This window comes from Haemaphysalis longicornis, unplaced genomic scaffold, assembly GCF_048455015.1.
Source record: "Haemaphysalis longicornis isolate Haplotype H1 unplaced genomic scaffold, Haemaphysalis longicornis Haplotype H1 scaffold_1, whole genome shotgun sequence".
In the NCBI taxonomy this organism is placed as follows: Eukaryota; Metazoa; Arthropoda; class Arachnida; order Ixodida; family Ixodidae; genus Haemaphysalis; species Haemaphysalis longicornis.
In genome coordinates this window covers 359,247,331-359,274,636 of record NW_027526203.1, presented here as the reverse complement: position 1 = coordinate 359,274,636, position 27,306 = coordinate 359,247,331, and the positions used below count along the sequence as shown (strand labels likewise).

Below are 27,306 nucleotides of genomic sequence, written 5' to 3'. Positions count from 1 at the left end.
ACTGTCTATTCGGACGGAGTCTCTGATAAGTTTTTGTACTGTTTCATTTAAAAAATGTTAGGTGGCGCTGCAATAGAGGAGGCTCGTTGTGCTGATCTTTTTTAGCGCGCGACTGCTACTCGGCCAAAGATCGCAGGGGACGATTCTAGCTCATCGTACCTCATTTTTGCGAGCAAGGCTACAATTGCGAGTAAGAATATGGTAATAAAGCTCAGCTTTATGTTTTGAGAGATAACTGACCGTGAACGACAACAAACATCAGCCACGGCGTTCCGTTTTCAACTTCATGCATGTTTTTTTCTGCATCGCGTGCTTGTCCCAAATATTGTGCTCGCTGTAAATGCAAAGTCAGCCATTGACAAGATGTTTTTACGTTATGTGGGGGCAAATTGGTGCCTCTGATAACGTCAAACCGCCAGATTTATTCCAAGGAACCACCCAAAATTGCACAGTTTGAATTAGAGGTTGGGCTTCACCGCATGACACGAGCACCGTGCGTGCTAACATTTTTTTTTTATATCTGAAAAACTGTTCCGCGCAAGTCGACATTTTTTTTAGGGTGTGTTTTTGAAATGTTTCCCTGCAAAATGTATATTCTAATTTTTTTGTACTACCGGTGGTTTGATATACACAACTCCTTTTTTATCATTTTTTTCGACAACTTGACAAAACTTTTGATTTTGATATTTTTTTTCACAACTATGATATATGAAAACCTTTAAAAAACTGGTGTTATTGGAAAGGCCGTTAAATAATCTGTATTTTGTGCTCCTGCAATTAGTGCCTAAATAATTTTTTAGCAGAAAAAAAAAATGTTTTCTTGGACCCCCCCAAAATTGGTCAATTTTCTGCGGTAGCGAAAGAGTTAAGTGGCTTGCGCAGCCGGCGGTCTCTTTGTCGCATTCGTGAGTAGGAGGCTGGATGCCTCAGGCGGTGCGGGAGACAGCGCGAGCTGCGCGTGCACTTGCCAGACGCGGAGGAGCGGGCCGAGGGGCGTCTGCTTAGGGCGCTGAAAAGCCGTTCACCAGACGCAGTCGTTTCGCGATGACTGAGGTGGTAAGACCAACCAAGGGTCGCCTACAAGAGCACTCTTTATCCCGTGAAACCGCCGGGGCGCTCGGCCGTTCGACTGGCGCGTAGCAGACGACAAGACAAGCACCGGCAAAAATGGACCCAGTAGCTACTCTACGTGTAAACCGAACTTGCTGGACACGTGCTAATGCGTATGCTTTCATAAGTCGAAAGAAAATTTTACCCAGCCCTCTTCCTAGCGCGAGAAATGCAGCACGCGCGCAGCGGAAAAAGCACGTGCCGAAGCGGCGCCCGCCCCGGCGTACTCCCCCAGAGGGGAGAGTGCAGTGCCACCCGGCGATCGTTCCGGAGCCTATGCTACATAAAGGAAGACCACTGATTAATGGAGATTTTTCGCCCTTTCACGTCCAGGCCAAAGCTGTACTGGTCATGGGAAGCTGCACGATTTGGCCAATAAAAATTCCCACTCAATCAGCCTCATGCTGTGAGCCTTCTACCACCAAAGATAGGGTAGGGACACTTTATCGTCTTAAGTTTCATTTCAGCACCAGAGGGCAAAAGAAGTTTGAAGGAAGGGGGACCGTTTTTCTACCTTTGTGTGCATGTAGCCTGGCAACGATGGCTTAAAAATGGCAGCACACTTGAGCAATGAGAATCCAAACAATGAAACGCACTGTTTCTCGCAGCGACTGAGAACGTAGGATAGAAGACCGAGTGTCTCAAAGCATGAGTCGAGCATTGCTTTTGACCAAGAAATGGCTTGAGGCAACGAGAGCAGTGCATACACATGAAGTTCCTTCACATGCAGCAGAGAATTGGTTGATGTCAAGCCGTTGTGCTTCATGCTCCTTCCTCCTTGTCACCCCCAAGTCTCCCAATCCCTTGTGAACTTTACAAGTTACACTAGCTCATCTTTACTTACCCGTGAACATGTACTGTACATAATCAAAGCTTACACGCAAATTTGTTGTCAGACACTGTATGTTAAGAGCCAGCTGAAGGAAGAAAGAGGAACAAGTGGTGCTGTTTAACGGCCAGGGTCTTGCCACATGCTATGCTCACAAGATCTTCATTTTGCTAAATCATTTAGCCACTGTCTTCATACAAAAACCTTCATGTGCATGCTTTCCTGGCAGTTAGTGCTATTACCATGCAACAAGGTATTAAACAGAAACTGGATAAAGGTTCTTAGCTCCATTTGGCTCGGGGAAAACTGACAACAATGCGATTCCCAGAAAATATATCTCAACACAGCATTTAAATATTCTCTTGCCGCATAACTAATAGAGATTCCATATTTAATGCGCGTGTCAGAAGCATTAATTTCAAAACGATTCACCTATGTACAGTAAAATCTCGATGATACGAATCTCGCGGGTCCGCGAAAAATATTCGTATCATCCGAAATTCGTATGAACCAACAAAGACCAAAAAATTGAGCACTAAAAAAAATTTTCGTTTATTTCTTTTCTTACTTTCGCGTGAAGAAATCCGTGACATTTTTCTGCTTTTTTTAAAACTCCATGTCGCCGAGCAGTTTTTTCTGGACTTTCGTCTCCTTACTCGCAGTGCCCCCTGTGCCATGGTCAGAAAATGACGCGTGAAGCGCGTGGCAGAGGGAGGAGCCTGACGATTTGCGCCAATGGGAAGGCACGCGCCTCATGACGGCAGTTTCGAAGAGTTTGAGAAAGCCGGCTGGCTAACTCTGGCTCAGCCGGAGATGCTTAGGCTTAGCACCCCAGCAGATATTTCATGGGCACTTTCACTAGCGGCGCGGATGATGTTTTATAGCACTGTTTTCGCCCACATTATTAGCTCGTTTACCGCACAAGAAACTTTATGTGTGCTTTGAGCGGCCTTTTAAAAAGCAGTTAGAAGCGGTTGCTCAAGCGCTCCGCACCACTTTGCGGCCGAAGCCACCGCCATGTTGCCGCCGCCGCCCGCGCCGCCCACAGCGTGCTGTTGGTTTCGCGGCGGTGTCAGCGCGCCTGTGGAGTGTGCGGCACGTTTTCGCAAGCAGAAAACAGCCCGGCCACTCCTGGAGAAAGAGCGACAAAGAGGCGACAGAAAGCCCGTATATCTCCGTCGATTGCTCGCTCGGCAGTCGGGCGCCTCGCCGGCTCATTCGTATCATCCGCCGGGCCGCGCAGGTCCGTTCATAAGAGCCGAAATTTTTCCCTAGGCAAACAATGCAATTTCGCCAGGACTTATCAGAAATTCGTATCATCCTGAAATTCGTATCACCCAGAATCATATCATCGAGATTCCACTGTACACTGCAGAAGTATTCATGCAAGCAGAAAAGACAGCAGCCTTGGCTAGTTAAAGGTCAGAGCAGTGAAAGGTCAGACACTGGGAATTTTGTTTTACCCAATGACATGCTGTCTCTTCTGCCACATTATATTCATAACTCTATGTGCAAAATTAACTCTTTCGCAACCGCGCCATAGGGCATCGATGCGATGGTATCGACGTTTTGAACCGGCCGCCAAAAATTTGTTTCAGAGACTACGGACAAGTGGCGCCCTCTGATGTGTTCGAAAAGAACTAAAGTTTTGGTTTCGATTTCGTTTTGTTGTTTTCACCGCATGGAGGCGCCGAGAAAAATACAAGTTTGAGTCGGGGTGACGGCGTTGTTGGGCAATCATGGCGGCGGCTCCTCCGCGCGCTACTCGAAACCAAAAAGCGAAACCAAGCACTTCGGCCGCTTCTAAGTCCGATTCTTTTGACGAGAGCAGCAGCGAGGAGTCTAGTGATGATGTCGAATCGTTGGACTTCAGTTCAGACAGTGACATTTCATCGCAGCAGCCGGGGACATCAGCCACTGTGCGCACGTAAGTTTCGTTTCAGCGCTCCCATTGTATAAATACAGTGTGCGGTCTTTATAACTGACGACAGTTGTTTATTCTGTTTCCTTAGTGTCTCGGCAACATACGGTGGAGATATTTTGCCCAATGCGCCACGACGTGTGAAGTTTGAGCCCAAGCGACAGCCCGGTGTCCATATCGACGCTACACGGCGGAGTGGCACCCGGAAGTTCGCAAGAGCGCTGGATTTTTTTATGATGTTTTTTACGGCCGAAGTGATCAGAATGTTGTGTGAAAACACAAACAAGTACGCCTGGATGAACATTCTTGACAAGCCGACCTATGCTCGTCGTGACGGCTCATGGGAAGAAGTAACTCCGCTGGAGATGATGCGTTTCATTGCGATCATCATCTACATGGGAATTGTTGAAGTACCACGACTGCACTTATACTGGAGCACGGGGAGTATATACAGTGGCCTTCTCCCATCAAAGATTATGCCCCGAAACCGGTTTGTAGCTCTACTAGCCTTTTTACACGTATCGGACCCGGACGACTTTGCAAGTGAAGCCACTGTTGGCAAGATCTGGAAGGTGTCCTGGCTTCTGAAGCACATCAATCAGACGTCAGCAAATTTTTTTCAACCAAAGCGGGACCTCTCGGTGGACGAACGTATGGTGAAATCAAAAGGCAGATCAGGAATGAGGCAGTATATCCGGGACAAAGTGACTAAGTGGGGGTATAAACTTTGGGTACTAGCCGACTCCGAAACAGGGTATACCCTCCAGTTCTCTGTATACACAGGCAAGCGTGAAAGACCAGGACCACATGGCCTAGCTTTTGATGTGGTCAGCAGCCTGTGCTCAGAGTATCTAGACCAGGGGTACAGAATTTACATGGACAACTTCTACACCTCGGGGAAACTTTTTGACCATCTGCTCGAGCGCAAAACCCTTGCCTGTGGTACCACCCGGAAAGATCGCCGATGTTTTCCAACTGAGCTGAAGGATGTTGGGTGGGAACGAAGAGCTCAGCGCGGAGACGTTCGGTGGCTTCGCGATGGCAACATTTTATATATGCAATGGAAAGACCGGCGCGCCGTGAACCTGATGAGTACCATTCATACAGCCAACAAGTTTGTCCCAGCCACACGAAGGCAGAAGACAGGTGACAGATGGACTTTGATTACCATCAAAAGGCCTCTGCTTGTCCAAGACTACAATGCTGGCATGCTGGGTGTAGATAAATCGGACCAAATAATTGGAACCTACAATGTCTTGAGGAAATGCGTGCGCTGGTGGAAAACCCTGTTTTTTCATTGCGTGGACATAGCGTGTGTTAACAGTTTCATCCTCTACCAAGGCCATCGAAAAGAAAACCCAGGAGTCCCAGAGCTAGCCCAAAATGCCCGATTCGACCAGCTTGCTTTTAGAGAGCAGCTCATTCAGCAGATCTTGGATTATAATGACATCGAGCAAGACCGTGCCCCATATCCAAGTCTAGAGCCAATTCGCAACCAACCCCAGAAAATGGAGAAGTCGAAGAACTGCAAGCTGTGCTATCGAAAGAAGAAAGTAGAACAGAAAACATATAACAAGTGCAGCACATGCGAAGTGCCCCTATGCTTCACGTCCTCCCGCAACTGCTTTTCTGAGTGGCACAGCAGTCACCACCCCTAGCTTGAAGGGCCATGAAAAATAGAGTTTATAACGTACAGAAATGAAACTTTCCAGAATGTGAGCTGACATCATGTGTAACGTTTTGTATATTCCAGAACTTTGAATTTAATTTTGCAGCTTTGTTCAGCTGCATGTGTATGTTTTGTTTACTTCGGTTTGGTGTGTTTTTTCCTTTGTTAACAGCTAATATAACAAACAGTTTCCTACCTATCACACTGGAGTTATTTTTGTTCGAAAGCTTGATTAAAAATGTACAATTTGGTATATCACAATGCCAAATGCAATAAAAATTACTCAAGAAAAAAAATGTGATTGAGGATGTCGAAAATCGGCCCTTTTTTCGCGGTTGCGAAAGAGTTAAGGCAACGTGAAAACAAATCTCGTCTTTATTATACTCGCATTTCTAGTGACTTCAGCAGTCAACCTTGTTCTGTACACCTCACAGTGAAATTATAAAGCCCTATGTAAGCTTCAGGTAACCCACTCAAACCTTACAGCTTCAAAGCCAATAGGAAGTGGATACCTTCCTGGTGGCTTTGTATGCTGTTGAAGTAAAGGTAGCGTCTAGATGCTTGTCCTAGCAGCAATAATACTCCCGATGTGCCACTCTGCTGTGCTACACAATGAGCTTCCACATTTCAATGTTCGTACTGAGGCTATACGAAGCACACAGAAACAGACAAGCCACGTTTTCGATGCGTTCATTTCCAAAACACTGCAGCCAGTGCGCAAATTGCACCATACACAGTTTGAATTGTACGCATCCAAGTCCTAGGTGGCCTTGCAAAGGCTATGCTACATCTCGTCAAAGAGTTGAAGCTATGCATGCTACAGCTCATCAAAGAGCCTGCTCAAGGCTACCTTGGAATCGTGCAGGCAACTCTCTAACTGAAAAGCAAATTGCAACTGACAACAAGGACGTACCACGAGTAGAGTCACAAGTGCAATGTAGCATTTAACCTGTGCAAAATCAGCAGTGTTTTATACAAACACAGTACACCAGTCAGTGAGGACTGACAACTGCTGGGTCAAGGCGGGTAAAACTGCAAATTCCATTCAACACGTAAAAAAAAAAAAAAAAAAAAACCCAGAGGGGAATAAGGTGAGACGAAGAGGTCCCTCACGTTAACTCTGTTGAGGTTTAGGTGCTTGGCATGTCCCTTCTGCTGCATCTGCTCACAGAGCTGCTGCACCTTCTCGCGATGCCTCTCGGTGAGCTCGGAGGAAGGGGGCCGGGGCGCTGCCAGGCCCTCCTGGCCCTGCTGCTGGGGGTCCGACTCAAACAGCTGCAGCATCAGGGACAGCGTGGACGCATCCAGGTCCATCGTCAGCCGGTCCTGGCTCAGCACAAAGAACAGCGTCGCTGTGCACAGTGACAGGCTCTGCAAGGACAAACAGGGGCAGAGGGCAAGCACGTCAACACACTGGCTGGCTCCAGGGGGAATAGGATACTAAAAAAGTTTAGTTCAGAAGACATTAGATTTGGAGCAACGTAGTCACTTACAATAAGATGGGCCACACCAGATGCAGCTGGCATGTTAAACTGATCAGCCATAAATGACAGTGAGCACGGCATAGCCCACACCACTTGTGAGAAAACAGCTCGCTAATTTACCATGATGGCAAGCTGGGCAAGTTGGTGCACATTCATTTTCGCAGGAAACTGGCATAAACACAAAGGCAAGAAGCGAAGGGCGACCTGAGGAAGTTACAAGTGCAGTGCTGTGTTCATCGCCTCACTCCTCTAGTCTTCAATTCTGTACACTGGTATCTTTGAGAACTGTAGTGCTGCTTATGTAATTTGAGTACAAGAACTAATGCCATCAGTGCGAAAATATTTCATTGTTTCTTTGATGGATGATCGAGAAGTACAGCTTCTTCATTCGAGGAAAAGTTTCAACATGCAAGTTGCAGGAGAAAATCGCAATGCTTTTAGAGCATGTTCCCAAAAGACGAATAAGTCGTTTTACAAGGTCATAGCAGTTGCACTGGTTCATACTCCTGGCTCTGCAAAAACCAGAGACGCTGAGTCTATTGTAGCATACATGCTTGCTCACTGCTTTTGCCCACAGTTTGAGACAAGTAGCAGTGACACCTGTGCTCACCACTGTGGCCAAACTAAAGGTGCACACAGGTACATCAATACTGGCTCGCAGTACAAGACAATAAAAACCAGCCACCTGTAGACACAGCAATACCCAAAATAACTCATGCCCAGTGTTTGCATACAGATTTGCCGCTCAAACCTCAAGAGGTTCGCAGCTAGCATGTTAACCGAATCAGTCAGAAATGCTACTGAGTATGGCACTTATTTCGTCATCGCCACAGTATTTTGAGTGTTTGCAGGCACAGTATTTTGCAGGGACAGCTGCAGACATTTCCAATAGCACTATGCTCTGGCAAGTTGTTCACCTAGCACGTCTTGTGTGTCCTACAGCGTGGAAGAGCCCAATTATGCATCATTTTTGCTTTCTTTTAGCAGTGGATTATCAATCGGAGTTTAGAACAGTGTTCATACATGTATTTTCTCCAATGGGGAAAAAATGGGGCAAATAACAGAAAAAAGGAAATAAGGATAATAGTCTGACAAATGCAAAGTCAAAGGGGATAACTCACTGGATCCGAAGGAGCATCAGTTAAGGCACTGAAGAACTTGGACATGATCCCATGAGCTCGTAGGTGCATCCGAAATGCTGGAACCATGCACTTAGAAGCCAAGCCAACAACACTGCAAATAAGCAAGCGCAAACAGAGCTATGTGAGACCAGCTAACAGTATTCACCAAAACTGCACAGCGGTTTGCGGTCCACCAATATTTTAGCAAAGAATTCAGTCCAGCCATTACTGCAAGCTTTCCTGCCCACATGTCCCTGATACCTAAAGAGTACTAAAGCTTCAAAGTTTTGCTTACCTGAGACACCTGGCTGCAATGGGGTTGCTTGGTTGCACTCCCTCCAGCAGATACTCAATGTCATCATTGAACTCTTGTGTTTCTCCAGATTCATGGCACTGATATGCCTTTTTCACATTGCGAACTACTGTATATAGCTGGAAAAAAAAGTACATGACAGAGCCTTCAGCAACCAAAAACTCCTCATTGTAGAGAAGGAGGCAGAGTACACGAGGGATTCTGGGTGGCTTGAGGCAAAATGGGTGGCAGAAGAGATTTTTTTCTTTGCCTGTCCCCTTGGCCACTTCCTCCATTTTTTCGTCCACATAGTGGTGCCAATGAACAGGAAGGTACATAAGGATTACTAGGCTGGGGACAATGGACAGACTCAACAGCCTGCACATGCTGCCACAGCTAAAAGCACGACAATCTCCAGACTAACTCCCGAGCGATTGAAACACAACGGGAGCCAGCGCAATGTCATCCTACAACCGTTGCTTCCACCATCTTACGAATCAATGGTAGCCTTACCTCTCGAGCCTTACGGGGACATTTCACAGATGTTACAGTATCCTTCCATGGTTGTGAAGGCTGGTGCACTTCCTTTGTGAGAGCTTCGTCACTAAATATATTGTCATCAAATTCTTCAGCGAGCCTGTTCTGGTTCTGTGCAGTCTGAAATGTATTGAAAATGTTTCACCCACAATGAAGATTACAATTTTCGGAGGAGAAAGGGAAGGGGGGGGGGGGGGGGGGGGAGAGAGAATCCTGATGCAGCCTTACAGGAGGGCAAAACACTAATACATAAAGGGATAACCAGCGCAAAACAACAACACACATAAAAAAGCATCCACTAACAAATACATTACAAAATTTAGTTAGGAGAAGGCTACAATCACTATTACGCTTTACCTGCAGGAAAACTCCACTCAGCTGCTTGCAGAACAACATATTTGACATGAGACGGTGAAGTGGCTGCCCCAGATCCACCCTTGACTTCCCATAACTTATTAAATGAAACTATACATGGCACCGTCTGCCCAGACAATAGAATACGCTCGAAGGCATCAACACGTCTGGAAAAGCAACAGGAAGCAAAATCAGTTGCTAATAACTATTTAAAAAAAACATTCACTTCCTTGACAGTTTTTATGTTTTGCCAATTATAGTGTTATTAAGGCACCATACATTTCAAACGTTTTTTTTTTATACCTGTACACTGTGCAGGTATAAAAATTTGCCATTTTTTTTATAACATCTACACCCCAGCAAACTGATATTGACCTTTGCAAGACATTAGAATTCATAACATATCTAGGGCACAGTCCTTGGCATTGTGAGGATGTGGTGGATTTTCACTGCAAACAGCTGCCGCGCACAGAGGCTAGTAAGCAACTAAAAAGATTAAAAATTGTCAATGACAAAGAAGGGGACATTTTGGCAAGCACCACAATATCCTCTTCCCCAAAATATACTCTTATCCAAAAGGTACCTTGTGTATTGACTGGTAATAAAGCTAGTGGTCCGCAAGACAGCAGTGGCAAAGAAGAGAATGTGAGAAACACCCACACAGTGCTAAACCCTCTCAAGGCAAAACCCACAGTCACTGTTTGACCTTGTGAAGTGATGATGAAGTGCATTTTCATTTTCCAACAGGCAGGCAGGCTGGAACTGATCACGGTTTGTTCCTTCAAATTTGTTTTTGCTTTATGTCTACTTTTATAATCTCTGCTTCCATAATTATTGACAGAGGAATTCACAGCACCACTTTACCGGCTTGTAGCCCTTTGCAGTGTGTTACGGCTGTAACAGTCCGCTGTCGAGCCACGCCCAACATGGGTGTTCAAGGTTAAATTTCGCGGGCTTTCCCACTACAATGCGCCCGCATTCTTTGTATACATGATGCGTCATCTCTTGAGGAATAAGTGAACTTTGTTGAAGCTGTCTTCTTTTAGCAGTAGGGTGCAGCACAATGTTCAGCACGGGCCTTTTGGATTCCAGAGCGTTTGCACGTACGCACTGTTCGCCGAGAAGCATGGCCGCGTCCTCATCACGTGCGTTCTACAGTGGTGCACTTCGCGAAAGCGATGATGACTTCAGTGACGTAGAGGATTGCATGCCTCCCTCAGTTAACGATGACAGTGATTCGACAGAAGTGAGGGGTGAAGACCACGACAGCAATGGAGACAGCACCATGCGGATCATTACTCTGAACTATGCATTTTGTCGAAAGATTGGCGAAAGATTTTTTCCTGGCATTTAGAGGTTTCCATTACCAACAGTTTTATTTGGAGGCGCACACAGCTAAGAATCATGCAGGGAACTAGCAGTGAAACCTGCAGTACCACCGCAACCTCATACGACAGCTGGTGGGTGATCTGAGGGCTCGAGACAAAAAGTGGGGCCCGTCTAAATGTATGGAGTGCGAGGAAAGGCTACTTGGGACGAGCCATTTTATCTTCAAGCTCCCAGGCCAAAGCAGCAAGGACTGTGCTGTTTGTAGAGATAGAAAAACAAAAGGAGACAGCACGGAAACTGTGCTTTTCTGCAGTTGCAACCCTGGCCTGCCTGCACCCAGAAGAATGCTTCGAGTGGTTTCACACGCTGCTCAAACATCGACCAAGGAGTTGCAAGCAGAATTCAACAGAAAAGTTAAATATCCTGTGAGTTTTTCTTGCACAATTTGTGTTGTTTTTTTCGTGTCGCCAGAAACTGCCAAAATGTTGCGAACCTGAACGGCCGCAAAGTGGGTAAAAGTTCTAGACGACAAAGGATTAAAAGACCCCCCCCCCCCCCCCCCCCCCAAAAAAAAACTGCCTTCCAGGTAAAGGGATGTAAAAACCACATAGTAGAACAAAGGGTGGGCAGGGAGGTAGGGCGCGAGAGATAGATAAGGATGAACTTAGTACCTCTAATAATTCTTCATCTTCAGCATCTGCAGTTTGCCAGTGCCGCATCTTGTAAACTGCCTTAGGCTGCAAGAGGAAAAGGAAAACCTCAGTGAGAAATTGAGTCCAGCTCGCAATGCCCCATGAAGATTTTGTCTACACATCTTCGAAACCCAAAAAGTAAAATGAACCTATTTTACCCACACTAGGCTGGCACTAACACACAGCCATACTGCCATCTAATTCTCATATCTCAGCAATGTCAGTGCCAATGCTTTTGTTCAAGGGGGTAAGAAAGTCTTAAAACAAAAGCAACTTCTCATTCTCAATGAATTCTGTCTGAAATTTGTTATTAATTTTGTAACACCTCCTGAAAAAGAACTGCTTCCCACGTGCAGCTAAATATGGTATCTGAATTGTGTGCATCAGACTGCAATACAGCTAACATTAATATTTCGTCTGCCCTGGAGCAGAAGTTCGACCATTTCAAAAACAAGTTTACTCTCAAAGCTTAACAATGAACTCTTACAATGGATATTTTTGCGCAATTCTATTGAAATTCAATTCACCATCTACCACCACATCTACTGGGTTTCAATGACCCACTATCAACAGATTCAAAGACTAATCTTGAATACACACCAGCATTAGGAGGTACATCCCGCTATTTCTAATGGTTTTGGTTGCAGTACGATACTTTGTTTTTCTGCATGGCGAAAAAAAACTTTTGAACCAACCAAGAAGACAACAAGATGTTTTTAAGAAAGATGTACACCTGGGAGACACTCTGCATGCTAACTGCCAATTTCTCCATCCTTTCATATCGCCATGATTCAATTTCTTTGATGACTCAACAGTCAGCATCTGACAATAACGCTAAAGTTCACTCAGACAGCCACAGGCAGTGAAACCAGGCCAGAAAATGGAAGCTTATCAGTTAGCTTTGTTTCCTCAAAACCCACTTTGGTCTTTTTGATGGTTGGTCCAGATGTTTTTATTGATATTGGCAATGTTAGAGCTGCCAGGTGTCTTATTTGAGGGGCGACACTGGTCTTAAAACAATTTCTTTTAATTTTCAAGTAAACTTTGCGAGTCTTGCTGCTTTTCCCTCACTGATTTCAAATATGCCATCATTTTTTTAGTTGGTCAATTAGTTCCCAAGATAATTAGAGATAATTAGCCATTTTGGTCAAACAATAGACAAAGCAGTGTTTGTCATAAAACTGTAATCTTTATATTTTCCAATACTATGAACCTTGGTGAATGCAGTAATCGAAGCTGTTTTTTGATGCATCGTATGGAACTAAGTTTACAGCTCATTAAAGTTTGGTGGCACCAGTGGCAAGGAACCATTTTGAATGCCCATTTCAAACACCAATGTTTAATGAGCTGTAAAATTAGTTCCAAGCGGTGCATCAAAAAACAGCTTCGATTATTGCATTCACCAGGGTTCATAGTATTGGAAAATATAAAGATTACAGTTTTATGACAAACACTGCTTTGTCTATTGTTTTACCAAAAATGGCTAATTATCTCTAATTATCTTGGGAACTAATTGACCAACTGAAAAAATAATGGCATATTTGAAATCAAAGGGGAAAAAAAAGCAACAAAACTGACAAGTTTCACAAAGTTTACTTGAAAATTAAAAGTTGTTTCAAGACCAGCATCCCCCTTAATGTTTACATGTATTGGACACTTGTTGCTCGTTGATCAAAGCGAACATTTTGCCCAAGAAGAGAACCTGTTCTTTGCCCAAGAAGAGAACCTGTTCTGTAGTGTGCCAGCTATAAAAGCTTCACAGCTGTGCACCTTTATGCTATTTTTAATGCCAGTTACAGAGCTTTGTATGGTTTCTGTGTAGCTTTAAATTTATTCAGCTGGAAGCCTCAATTTGTAGGATATTTGGTAATGAATCGGAAAACATTTTGTATATTTTAGAATTATTTCAACATTATTTGCTTTTGATGCAATATCTTTATTGGGCATTCTTCTCAAGTTTCAATGTTTTTACTAAAGTTTCGTGTTTTTGCAAAAAAAATCCTGTACATAGCCCAAAACCCGAATCTGAAATTTATACAATCGAGAATGTTTATTAAGCTTCATTTTTTCTTTTGTAGTCCACAAAATTTTGAACCAATTAGTTTTTGAAAAAAGTAGCTGAACACCACAGAACACCACGTGAATTTTTTCCACAGTAGGAGTCATGCGTATGCACTCTCTATATTCTGAAAATTGGGCCTTCCCATACAAGACAACAATGAGGTGCTCCCACAAGGTTGTTTTCTTTCCTCCCAAGCCCAAAGCATTAGAGTAGTAACAGCACCGTATTTCATATGTACGTACAAAAGCAAAAAGAAAAAAAAAAGAAAAGAAAGACGGGAATGACTTTAATGGCCACAGCACTGTGTGTCCTCTCCCCCAACTTAACAAACAAGCATCTCCATGTCAGAACAAGGCAGCGATTTCCCTTAACTTATAACAGACTTGCTACAAAAGTGACGAACAGCCAATTACCTTTTTGGGGCTCTGGAATATCTTTTTGCTCTTAAATATGCACCTCGAAGAGGATGCCTTTGGTTCCGGAGGCTTGGCACACTCCGCTTGCGAGGTGGACGCAGAGTTCTGAGAGCTGGATGCAGAGCTCTGCGAGGCGGGGGCTGGCGACTCCTCAGGCTCTTCTTCCGCGAAGTTCTGCGACGATCCCCCAGCATCCATGGGGTTGGAATTCGAGTCCTGGGAACTGGTATGCGGAGGGCTGGAGGCCACCGGCGCTGTGCTCTGCCAAGGTGACAGTGCCAGTTCACTGTCCATCTCCTCATTGTCTACAGGTGAGTCAGCGACAGACACTGGTTCGGAGGCTGCCTCATCGCCCATGCTCCCCTCCACACAAGAGGCCGCACCCAAGTCTGCACTTGGCACCACCAGCACCAAGCCTGACACCATGGCCTCACTGACGGCCACTGTCGCGGCAGTTCTCTTGACGGGCACCACAACGCCTGGCACCTCAACTGGGGCCCCACCTGCGTTCCTTTTCCGAGAATATGTTCGGACAGCTGGAGTGCGGAGTGAGCGCCGCTCCTCAGCCTCACAGGGCTCGCTGCTTTTGACTGGCTCCTCTGTGACAGGCGGCGGGTCCCTCGAGAATGCAGCAGCGCGGCTACTTTTTTCTAGCTTCACACACCGGAAGTCCACACCATCATCGGGGCCCCAACTGATGCCCACTTTAGACGAGGGTTCGGCCTTCTCTTTAGGAGGTTTAACAGGCAGTGGGGCGGAGGTGGTGGAAGCGCGCAACCTGTCAAACTGTGCCACGGCCCGTGCCGATGTCTGGGAGGCCAGCGATGATGATGTCGTGTTGCGGCTCTTGAAGAACTTCTTGGGCTTTGGGGGTGGGGGCCGGAAGCTTGCTTGGGAAGAATCTCCTGTGGAACCTTGAGGATCGGAGCATTTGCCCCCACGAGATACAGCATCGTCGTGGTCACTTTCAAAGTTGAACGGGTCGTCACAGGAGCCCGGCGGTGCTTTTGCTTCTGATGGCGCCGATGCATCATTTGCTCCATCGGGCTGGCCATTAGCCTGAAAGAAAAAAAATCACACAACACGACAGCCTATTTACTTACTTTCCCCATCAACACAGACATCTTTGATGCCTGAAAAATTACAGTTGCGCCTTATTAAATAAACTGTACTTGGCCGGGACAATACACTACACAGCAAAACAATACACGGCACAATTTTAACTAATTTTACCACAGAGATATAGTAGCAGGCTAGCAGACTCAACAGCACCATTTTTAAAGCTGAACTATATGGCATAAGCTGGCATGAGCCTTTACAACAATACTTTAGAGAACACCAAGTAGCCATTAAGTGGCTTATGCCTATGCAGATAGCCTTTAAGTTCAAGTATGCAGATTATTTATAGTTAAGTGCATAAGCACAGTGGCTTATACAATATTTTTGCACTTAACCATAAATAATCTGCTGTAATGCCATGCACCGTAAAAAAAAATTACCCCTCCCTCCGCCCTTAACAATGCCAGTAATGCCAAATTTAAATAGTTTGACCAGTCCCATGAGGCATGTTTGGGGGCCCATACCTGGGTTGCCTTGCGAAGGGACGTGAACGAAGTCATGCCCCATCGGTGCACAGCTGCCACCGACATTTTGGCTGAGCTGGTCTTGCTGTCTCCTTTGTCAAGTATTATCTGCTCCAAGGAAGGTGCCAGGCGGCAGTCGTGCTTACGGCCGTATGTTTTGGCCCCAAACTTTGACATGGTGATGCAGACCTGCAGGGGCACAACTGGTCATACACGAGGCCAACACGCACTCGAAAAAATACCCACAACAAATCAGAAACAAAGGCTGGCCAAGCAAACCCCGCTCAAACTGTACTTTACAAATTACAAATATAGCCAACAAGATTTGGGGACCCTTGAATTCTTATTGCACATTCACAATGGACACAGCCATGTCTTGCCTACCACAAACATACAGAGAATCTTAGTAGACATGGTTCAGACAAGCTGGCTTCCAGCAACACCCCCCAGCATGCAGCTGCTGCAGGCTTTCTGAAATCAAGACTGTCCAAATTTTGAATTATGCAGGCTTTGTATTCATGTTCCCATTTCCCATAAAAAAGCAGCAATAAAACTTAATGTCCCCCATTTTTTTTTTCCAGCAAAATGTGTTAGAAGTGCGGGAAGCCGCACCTAAATGCCACAACAATATGCAAGCAAGGACCCCGCAATGAACGAAGCCGGAAGCTTGAATTTCAGACTTCCATAAAGGCCTGAAAGTGCAGCTCACAAACACGATCACACAAAAGGACGCCCGAGCCTTTGGGATGAACACGAAAATTACTTCAAACCTCTAGCAGAAAAAACAAAATGAACAGAAGCACTGGGCAGAACAGTTTAACAGCTTTTTGTTCTTTTACTACTCTTCAGGGTAACGGGAAAAATGGTTTATTTATGCCTGCTTGCACTCATGGCTACATATCCAATCTGCCATCTTTCACATTGCAATGGCAATTAAACAAAACCTGTCTTCTCAACCAAACCACATGTTGCATGCTTGCACGTTTACTATAAATTTAATGTTCTCGGTTTCATTTATTGTGACTGCAAATGGGCTTCGGGAGTTCTTACTAATGACTTTTCACCAGTCCTTAAGTAAAAATATTAGCCAGACATGAGTTACGTGGAACAAGCTGCGGCTTGCCGCAAGAATTGATTGATTGATTGTAGAATTTAATGCGCCAACGCAATGCAGGCGATGAGGCACGCCGTAGTGGAGGGCTACGGATTAATTTTGACTATCTGGGGATCTTTAACGTGCGCTGAAATCTCGTACACACAGGAGTTTTTGCTTTTCGCCTCCATCAAAAAAGAGGCCGCCGCGGCCGATAATCGAACCCGCGTTCTCGTGCTCAGCAGCACAACGCCTTAGCCACTGGGCGGGTTTCCGCAAGAACTGATCAATGACCTTCAACTGTGTAAGCCAGTTTGACTGGTCAAACTATTTTTCATCGAAATTTTCTAGGCAAGTGCCAAATTGGTGTTTTACGTGATAAAGCTAAGCCTGGGGCATAATTCTGAGTTTTGTCTATTTAATGACTATTTTGAGCGGGCTCTGATTGACCAAAGGATGTGATGCAAAATAAGCAAGGCTTGTTGGTTGATTTCTGCACATGTCACAGGCCGTGGAAAAGACGTCTTTGTAACAGACACAATTCAAACTTTTGCCCTTGCTGCAAATTAATTCACACCACTCGAAAGATCTTTATCATGAGCTCAAATCTGTACACAAGGGCATCCCTGTTTTTCATCTCCACTACAAAAAAGGACACTGCAGACAGGACTGCAAGCTGGGACCATTTTCCTCAGCAGCACACTTCAGCCTCTCAGCCACCAGAGCAAATCCCAGTGAGTGTAAAAGAAGCCACTGCCTTAATTATAAGTAGTAATTATAATTATAAATAGTAACTAAAATATTGAAACAAGACAAGAAATTACCATCAGTTTCTTAACATTCTTCAAGGTGGACATGATGGGCCCCACATGTCCTTTCCTCAGCCTCTCGCGGAGGCTTAGATAGTTTTAAAGAAATAAAAACCGAAGCGTGGATTTTCAATTTTGTTCAGTCGAAAGTACTGCATCCAACAAATGCCATTTAAACCATTTGGTCATAGTATACACCGCGATACGATCATTTTAAGCATCTGTTCGTGTTCCCAAGTCTTTCAGCTATACTTGGGTGCCCATTACTTTTCCAAAGCCACACTGCAGCCACAGAACAGTTAGCCAATTCATTTTAATGCTTTGTTCTGGAGCACAAAATTAAATGTATCGATGAATTTATTTCCAGGAGTTTATGCTTATTCGAATCCACAAAGGCATAAGCATCCTTCTTTGTTTTTCACAATTCTTTCTTGGCAAGGAGCAACTAGAGGGTACGGATTAAAGCACTGGCTATTCATTTGCTCCCTTCCCTGTACAAGAGCAAACTATTAGCAAATGAGCTAAACATACTGAAATTAAAAACACCCTTTGACAGGTTCACACCTTCAAAAAGATCCTTATTACAATCCAGATCACAGGGACATAGATGTAGAAAAGTGTGGTAGACATACAGCAGAGCACGTGATTAATTTCACAGGTAATTTCCGTCTACGTTTATCGCTAACCTAAAAACTGACTCGGCACGACTATTATGCTTCAACAGGCAGAACAGGTACCAGGAAATATGTGGCACTGCTTTTAAAAAGCCAGTTCTGCAAGCGGAACATGGTGCTGTGCAGGAATAACTGCACGACCACGGCAAACGTGGCCTCGTTTACAGAGTTCACTCAGCAAGCAGGTTCTCCTACTGACTACAGTAACAGGCAGTTCCTGCACCTTGACAACTGCAGCGTTACTTCTATGCACTAGGCCCCTCCATCACAATCTATTCAGGTGCCACTCACTCAAAGGTCAACTTAGCAAATGATAAGCTATAAATGTCAGTGCCTAGAAACAAATGGAAACACCGGAGGGTGGTGGCATTTCCGTAACCTCGGTACTTAACTGCTTAATTTATTAAATCAGCACCGTAAGTGAACCTGTGATTGACCTCCTTTTCTCTGTTAATGCATTTAAAAGAAACTCAGCTCACAGTTTTGTTTAGGCACTCAGGATCTCTGCATCCTTTTTAAACTCGGTCGCACTGTCAAAGTCCTAAACACGCAAGGTTGCATGTCAGACCTACGTAGTCCTCTTTATCGGCTCAATGTGAAATGAAACAAAGAAGCTCTGTAAAGTGCCGCCACCTGTCATGACCTTAGAGGACCATTTGCATTTGCCACCCTCTAAGCAACTTCAGTTTCGTGCTCCATGCACCTTATGTGCTTCGGATAGCAGAGCAGATGGGCCAAGGCACTCCAGAAGAACAGTGCAGAAGAATCAGAGCCCTGGTTTTTCAGCTTTGGAGTCACTGCCAAGCATGAAATCTGAGTCAATGAATGCGACCTTGTCATCGGAACAAAATAAAAGCACTCCACATCAAAGCTCGAGACAGCTGCACCATCTCACAGCAGGCGTGACACTGCAGCATCCCATGTGCAATGCTACAGCCATGAGGGACTTGCTCAAGACACAGTAAGTGAATGGGTGTGATCACAAAAGGTGTGTGCACTGACGATATCAAAAGAAGGAGAAAAAACTGACAATGAAGGAATGCCTTTCCTTAAAAAAGGAACTTGAGCATGAGAGGGCTACAAGTAGCCAGGAAAAAGGCGAGCTCGAGACATTGCAAAGTGTACCCTCTGCAGAGGGGCATGCTTTGCAAGTACACATGCCGAGAAACTCACTTTCGCACTAATCGTAGGGTGCAGGTGTCAGCTGGCAATGCGCTCAGGTGCACAAGGCCTTGTTTACGACAGCTTGCAAAGTTTTACGCACCCACATCCTCCAAACCATCATCCTATGAAGTAAAACGAGCAAACATGATTCCCTGCATAGGCAAAGTAACACAAGTACACTCCTGTCTGTGCATGACGAGGACAAGTGCAGTCAGCAGAAGGCTAGACACACACAACAGGTGCTGTTTTCAGTTGCCACATTCAAATGCTAAACAGCAGCACAAAATGCAAGAGGCGGTATCTGCAAAGAATTAACCACAAAGCACACTCTCGAATAACACAACTCCATTTAATCAAACATCCTATCTGAAGAAACTTTAATTCCTAGATTTTATGCCATTGGACCTATAATGCAAATAGATCAGTTAAAGACTAATGCGATGCACGTTTTGTTCTGCATGCATCTTTCGAGATAGTGCTCTACATCTGCCAGTTGCTGAAGAAACCTCACTTTCGCAGCCCTAAACTTCTGCAACTTGAGCATATGATACACATTTGCAGCCACTAAATTTCACAAACCCCTCAGATTGAAGTTTGGGACTCGAAGGAGAATCAACTGCCATGGACGTCTACTGTTCTTCATTCCTTGACAAGTGGGGTGTGCACAGATTTGCCGCAAATCTCTTCACAAATGCCCCCCTCAAAAAAAAAAAAAAAGCAGTTCCTGAGTTTTTTGTTTAAGTCTTTCTTGGTCCCCTCACAAGAAATAAAAAGCTGAAAAAAAATATATAGCCAAGACAACTGGCTCACTAGAAAGCAAACAACTCCTTGAAAGCAAACAACTCCTTGTACAAGGGCAAGGCCACAAGATGTGGGAAGCTTGGCATGTATGCGCCTTTCTTGACCACTCTGGATTATCCTCTATGGGTATATTGATCTTACCAAGGCAAACATCTTCAATCTGTCACTGCATCAAGCAAGCTGCTGCAAAATCTTTCACGGCACAAAACCGTTCCCAAATCCAACCTCGAGTAAGCGCTGCGGGTGAACATAGGTGGGGAGCGGTCATCACACGCCAGAGGTTTGTTTCCTTCTGATTGCCGATGACCACAGAAAATCCTCACATCCTTTCCCCCTTTATCTCTGCAGCATACGCTCGGTGATAACTACGTCTGCGGCATCCTACAATTAAATTTGTGTCTGACCACTTTTGCCTTGAGATTCAGTGCTACTGTATGAGTGATCTGTTATAACAACAAAAGCATAACTCCTGACTGGAGTGTAACTGCAATACCAAAATATAAAATTCTGTGTGCCCCCAATTCACGAAAATTAGGAGCGCACAAACAAAGGGTTTTACAGTACCCCTCATACCTAAAGTGAATGCAACAGAATAGCAATGCCCATCCCTCATGTGATTCAAGCTAAGCACACAGCCAGCTTTGGACTGTCACTGTAGGTTTCGAACTAAAAGCGACTGGCAGGGCACTACTATTGGTGGTGCAAACAATGCAGATAAAATATACCACCCTAATTAAGGCACTAAGCACATTACAAATGCCGCATAGAGTTTTGCTTCTACACAAATCCTCTCTAAATAAAACTCGCACATGACTCACTTGTCTCCTAATTACAAGTTACCTTGGCTCATTTCAATTCAGCAAAGCTTCCCGTGAACAAACTCCTCTTCGAGGTCCCTTGAAGAGTGGTCATGAGAAGCTTCACTGAACTGTTCAGATTTAAAAGCATAAAAATGTTCAGCGTTTTATCGTGCACGGTGTCTTCATGTTCCCCAACACACAAGTGGAACGGAGTGTCCCGCTGCCCGACATGTACTGCCGTAGGTGGGAAGGCTCACTCAAAAGTACACTCACCCACTTACCACTCATGAGTGTGTGGTGAGTGAGCCTCAGCATCGTTTCGGACTGGCGAGTGTGAGTGCAAGTAAGTGCAGGCCTCATGCGCAGTGAGCGGCACTCGTGAGTGCAAGTGCCACTCGTGGCGAGCCCCAGTCACCACTCGCGAGAGCACTCGCGCTACTCGTGCTGTTTGCGGTGCTTGCCGCGGTGAGCCCCACTATTGCGCTTGTACTCGCTGTTGGTATTCGCGCAGGAGCCGCTCGCTGTGATGGTTGTTCATGGCGGGATTGCTTTTAGCGTCCAAAATATGTCCTCACTGAGCTCCTGCTATGGGGCACTCTAGAATTAATTCTCTCGTGGTGCGTTGCTTTAGGAATATGATTTGGATGGCCTTCCGACGCCATAATGCACTAATACCGTTTCATGACTCATGGAGGGTCTGCTGCACACACTCGCGTGCGAGGGTGACGACGAGTGGTGAGCGCGAGCGCAAGTGAGTGCGAGTGGTGGAGTGGCACGTAGTGAGCGTGAGTGCAAGTGGTGAGGTCAACTGTTGAGCGTGAGTGAGTGCGTGAGGAAAAATATTTTTTTCTGTGCGAGTGAGTGAGTGGCGCCCAGTTTTGCCGAGGCATGTGTACTACCTAGCTTGCTTCTTTTACCAATACAACCTATCTGGCACAATGGAAAGAATGCACACACCTGTCAGAAATAACATGTGCAATCTTTCTGTTCAGCTTCTTTTCTAGCGTCCTGCGGACTAAAAATCAACCGAAGGTATTACTGGCACTTATAAAAGTTGTCATGAGGTCCTATCCCATTGGCTATAAATAGTTTTTTTCCCTCTTGCATAAGAAAAAAGACAATTTTTTTAGAAAAAAAAAAACAAGCACTGAATCTGTGTAATTTTATGTGTAAAGCAATACTCTTGTGGTAAACGCCTTCACATTCTGTAAAAGGAAATGACGCGCAGGCAAGCTGCTGTTTACCTAGCAGAAGAACTGCCACACCCCCACGACTTTGTAGAGACGATTACTGAAATTGTGCAGGTTTTGAGGGATGTAGTTATGAATCTGGCACCCGAAGTTTTACACAACTGGCTTGGTATGAAGCTGTTTACCTGTCACTGCAAAATAATGACACCCCCTACCTGAAGTGGCAAACCTTGCCATTTGCAGGACTATTAACCTCTTCAGTTTGCACTAAAGCTTTACCTCTGCAGAAGTGTGTGTGGCGCTATTATGATTGGGCACTACTGCACGGTGTACTCGTAGCTAATAACTAAGTGTCAGAACACCTGCTTGAATTGCCAAAATACCATTTACAGTGTAGGTTGGAAAATGTCTATTTCACAGACACAATTGAAGAACACTGAACCCAAATTAACCAAGTATATGACTCGACCTTGCATTAATGCCCATTACATACACTAAAATATTTCTGCTACCATTGTGTTTAGAAGCCCTCAGCCCCTAGAGTTTACTGCTTTCCACCCTCCAAAGAAAGCTCTTACCCAGTGACTGTTTCATTTGATTTTGATGTTCTTTGAAGCAATTCATTTCGGAACACAAAAGGAATTGAATCCGCTTAACAACAGTCAAGGTTAAAAGGAAGCAGAGACCTTTCTATGTGCAGCTTATTGAAATTAACTATCAATCATCAACACCCCACAGACCTGAAGCTCTCTACACCCTCCACCTATCAGATAAAACGGCAACTCCTCGTTTGCCTAGATGATTAAACACAGTAGTACCGAAACGAGGCCCAGAAGTAAACACGCAGCAGATCTCGTTGATGACATAAGGGCAACAGCTTATGTGATCAATAAGACCCCACGAAAACAATTTTAATTAACCCTTTGGCTTTTCACACTGTTTCACATAGCGTAGCCACCTGTTTCAATAACCTAACGAAAACTGAACAATCGCGCTGTTCGACAATCCCCACTAGAGCTGCTTACGGGTGACCTTTGCGATATCACGTAAAGTAATATAGGTGGCGGTGACAAATTACGATGCCGCAGTGAAGGCTACCATAACCCGCCACCGAGCAGCTGCAGACGAGCTCCAGTGCTCCCTGTGGGGAGTCTCAAGGCGACTGGAGCGCGCAGCTACTCGAGTATCCACGCGGCAAATGCCAGTGACACCGCAGTGATGCATGGTCGCAAAGGAGTCGCGAAGCTTCCTGTCCCCGCTAGTGAGCTCTCCCTAGCCGTCCTCAATGGCGCTCCTTGCAAGCGCTGTTCACCTCAGCCTTGGGTTAAAGTGCCCAGGATGAACCGGAGAACGCGATCCAAAGTGATGCTACCGGTTCGTCCTTTTCGTTTCACCAGCTAAAGCCCACAACCAATGTTCGTATAAAAAGGCGTACTGTAGGAGAGGAAGGCAACCCGAACAATGCCTACGCACCACAGTATCAAGATGGGATGCCTAGCGATTAAATCGGTGACCGCATTAACGGTCCAGTAAAAAAGCCTACCACAAAAACATTCAAGTCGCGAAATTGGCGCGCAGCGCGTGCTTCGGTTACGTAACAGCCGACGTTACGATCAACGGTCGAATCAAACCAGTGGGAAGCACAAGCAGCTCGCACGCGCGTTTCACATGTCCGCAATCTGCATCGTTCATAAACAACGCCCACAAAGCCAAATTAACGGAGCAACATCTAAGCTCCGCCATGAGATGTAAACGGAAGTTCAATGATAACGGGCTGTACCCACGTAGACTGCAGTCGATGCGCTTGCGAAGTATGCTCGTAGGCAGCAGTTTGGCGAGCAGAATTCATCGGCTCACCATACAGGCGTTAATCTCACTGCGGGCACCAAGGTAAACGCGTAGTAATGCACTTCACTCAAAACTGAAACAACGTCGCCGTTCTTTACCGTAATGCAGCTCGGTTAGACGGCTCGAAATAACCTAGGCCTTTTGTTGAGTAAGCGCTAAAACACACCGAGCAGTAGGAAAAGAACACGCAAACAATCAAACGTTAAAAAACAATACCTAGTTTAAGAGCATCCACTTCTCCATCAATTTACCGCTGAACTCGGAGATCAATAGCCATCAATTAGCGTACAGAGGAGTTACATTTTGCCAGCCTAGCAAACCCGCCATCGGGCTGTCCGCCATAATTCCAGCATCAAAAACACGGGAAGTGGATAACAGCCGTGTGAACCGCAGTTCCGTACGAATCACTTCAAAATTATAATTTTTTAGCAAAAAAGGTATAAATAACGGGTCATTAGTTTACTTTATACTCAATTATTGCCAAAAAACAAGCAAATAGCTGAAAATAGAAAATAAAGTTTCAGGCCGCGAATGGAGGGAATTTCAAAGAGAAGAATCTGTATGCATTGAGCGTGTCGTCTGACTCGTCTCCGAAACATATCTGCGTAATTTTTTCTCTGTTGTCTCCACGTTGCTCATAATGCTCGCTTTCTAACGTTTTAAGCCGATTAACAGCGTTAGTAACGGTCAGAGGGATTGTTGTTGCACATAGGAATGCGCCAAACAGTTTTTCCTTATTTTTAGGGAGGGGGGAGGGGGGGTCTGGTTTTTCAACCAACTGGCTATGTTACTAATGTGCGTTTGTGTGTATTTGTGCGCGCGAGGCTGCATGTTTGCATGCGTTAGAAATATACTGAGATATTTCAAGCACTCCATTTCTCTTTCAATATAAATTCGCTTCCCTTTAGTGCCGGAGAAGCGGTTCCGGTACGGTGCCCGGTAGGCGACCGGCACTACTGCGCGTGCGCAGTGCCGGAAAAACTGGTTGTGCGCATGCGCAGATGTACCGGGTATCGTACCGGGACCGGTTCTCCGCTCTGCTATCTGATCACTACCTGTTCTCTGGAGTGTTTACAGATGCTTGAGCACCAAACTTCAAGAAACGCTATATTAAAATGTCTGGTACGAACCAAGGGGAACAGCGCAAAATATGATGAGCCAAGAGACGAAGAAGGCGACAAACTCGTCATCTCTTATCGCCTCATATTTGGCGCTGCTACCCTCCTTTGCACTATGAACAAACCTTCCCAAGCATCAATTAACACTCGCACGAATCCCTCCACACATTCTTGAGCGAGAAGATCACACTACAACAGAAAAGCTATTACTGATAAATAGACAGGATTTTAGGCAAACGACTATTCTGTTCCTTGTGCTCTTATCACCCCATATTGATATATGGGCATGAATTAAAGGTTAAAGGGGTACTGACACAAAATTTTGAAGGCGACATAACTTCGGAGATAGATTGGTGTGATCACACACACATCATGTGCAAAATATCAGCGGCAAATACAGCCTAGAACATATTTAAAATCAATTTTAAAGTGTGCGAAACGCAACCGAGCAGCCAGCGGAGGACCTCGCGCAATCGACATTCCCTGGATATTTTGTAAATAAACAACATCCAAACACGTCACGAGTTTGTGTTGGCCTCTTCCGCACTGCCGGCATTTTTCGCCGGCTCGCCGCTCCAATCGGAGGTCGGAGCTTCTGCTCTCTTGCAACGAACGACCCGATCGTTGGCGGCGGAGGCGCCGTGATTTCGTCGGCTCATCGGGCAGCTGGTCGCGACCTAAGTTCTACAGCGACTCCAGGCACTCTATTTTTATTGTTTTTTTTTATTAGACTGAGCGCGAAAACGCGCCGGGGACACCAAAAGCGCACTGAGCGGGCCGCACGGTCGCTGCCCTGGCGGCGCCCACGGCCGCGATGTGGTGCAGGTAGCTCCAGCGATAGCTTATTACCGCTGCACGAAATGGGACCCAAATCACCCAAATCCCAAACATGGCAAAAATCGTCATCTGCACCGCTTACGAGAGCTGCAATCGAATATCCGCCGCAGTGCTAAGCCGAACACATCTGTAGGCGGACCTGTAGGCAGACCGGCCGGCTGCTCCCAGCGCGCGTCTTCCCACCCACTGTCTCGAACGTCGCGCGTCGTTCTCTAGCCGCGGCAGCAATCTGCACTCGCCGCCCCTGCGTCACGTCCACGGTAGCTTTTTAGTTAAGCGGCTCACGAGATCAGTACGTGGGGGCATTCGCAGAAACTGCCGGCGACGCGGATTCGACAGTACTACGGCAGCTCTGCTCTGTGATATCAGTCCGACGGTCACGTGGTCAACTTTGTTTACACAAAATCTCGCGTTTCGCGGCACCCCCTGCAGCCGAAACTGCGACTGGCCGCATTGAAAACGCCTCTAATTAAACAACCGTCGCACGCTGAAGGAAATGAGGTTTCCACACGTGATAAGTAGGTCATTAGCTACTTATCGCAACAACAAAAACAAAAAACAAGCAAAATCTTTTGTGTCAGTGCCCCTTTAAGAAAAGCTTGCGTGGCGTTTTTATAGTGCCTATAAATTCCTATTCTGGCGTTTGTGCCTAAATACCTATAAACAGTGATGTTACGTACTGGGAAGACCGGTGCAAAGAAAGGAAGTGAAGACGTTATCTGGCTAAGTGTGAAGATGGGAAGCAATGCCAACTGGAAGCGATCTTGCTTTGTTCCTGTCTAACCTCATGAGGTTAGAATTGCCATGTTTCCCTTAGGAAGTGACAATTGCGGAGGGGGGTTCTCACGTAGTGCCGGGGCCGCACAACACTTTCCCGCGGGCGGCCCGCGGGCCGCAGGTTGCCACCCCTGATATGCATGGTTTCTGTGTACGTAGAAATAGAAAAAAAAAAGCCGCCTCACAGCTATGAAACCAGTGAACAGGAGTTTGGCGATGGGCGCCAGTCAGAACAGCGCTTTAAGAAGCTTTATGGGCCATTTTTCGGGACTAATTAGTCTCTGAAGGCTGGTACACAATATTTACGCGTCCGATAAGTCCTCATTCACAGCGACACTCGAAAATATTTTCACAGTTCGGCGATAAAGCCGCTCCGGTGCTCGCCGATACGCCCTGGTTCATAAGGCTCCAGCGCTGCCCAGGGGGCGCTGCACAACACCTTAGACTTCCGGGTAGTACTTCCTCGTAGTACCAAGCTGGGTAGCATTTCGGCTGGCGTACCCGAAAATTTTCCCGCCATTTTTTCGCGGGGCTACCTTGGTTGCCAGACCAGGACTGCCGACTGTTGATTAGCTCGCATCATACATTCCCGGGTACTATAAACGTATTGGGGCCCGTAAAGGCCATGGATCTGTCAGCCCGCTCTGGTTACAAACACTTGCGCGCTCGCGCCGCGAACTCAGGCTCGAGCCCGGGTTCGTTTTTTTTTCGCTTCGTTCCCACGGGAGGTACTACAAACGTATGGTGTGGCAACCTGGCGAGTCCTGGTGTGGCAGCCATGGTAGCCCCGCGAAAA

The 27,306-nt window shown here is 45.8% G+C and overlaps 1 protein-coding gene across 2 annotated transcripts in view; it reads right to left on the bottom strand.

Moving 5' to 3' along the window:
• Wapl (cohesin release factor wings apart-like) overlaps positions 1–24,150 on the bottom strand; it is an 84,513-nt gene extending 60,363 nt beyond the window's left edge. Inside the window, exons 1-9 of one of the 2 annotated variants that reach the window (XM_077686146.1) lie at positions 23,995–24,150; positions 19,149–19,261; positions 15,400–15,588; positions 13,814–14,875; positions 11,318–11,383; positions 8,940–9,083; positions 8,430–8,566; positions 8,135–8,246; positions 6,643–6,900 (exon numbers count right to left, since the gene is read on the bottom strand). In XM_077686146.1, coding sequence (XP_077542272.1) covers positions 6,643–6,900; positions 8,135–8,246; positions 8,430–8,566; positions 8,940–9,083; positions 11,318–11,383; positions 13,814–14,875; positions 15,400–15,576 — 1,956 coding nt within the window. In that variant the 5' untranslated portion in view covers positions 15,577–15,588; positions 19,149–19,261; positions 23,995–24,150. The remainder of the gene's footprint in view (positions 1–6,642; positions 6,901–8,134; positions 8,247–8,429; positions 8,567–8,939; positions 9,084–11,317; positions 11,384–13,813; positions 14,876–15,399; positions 15,589–19,148; positions 19,262–23,994) is intronic. The other variant, XM_077686147.1, reaches the window with a different exon arrangement.
• Between the last annotated feature and the right edge of the window lie 3,156 nt (positions 24,151–27,306).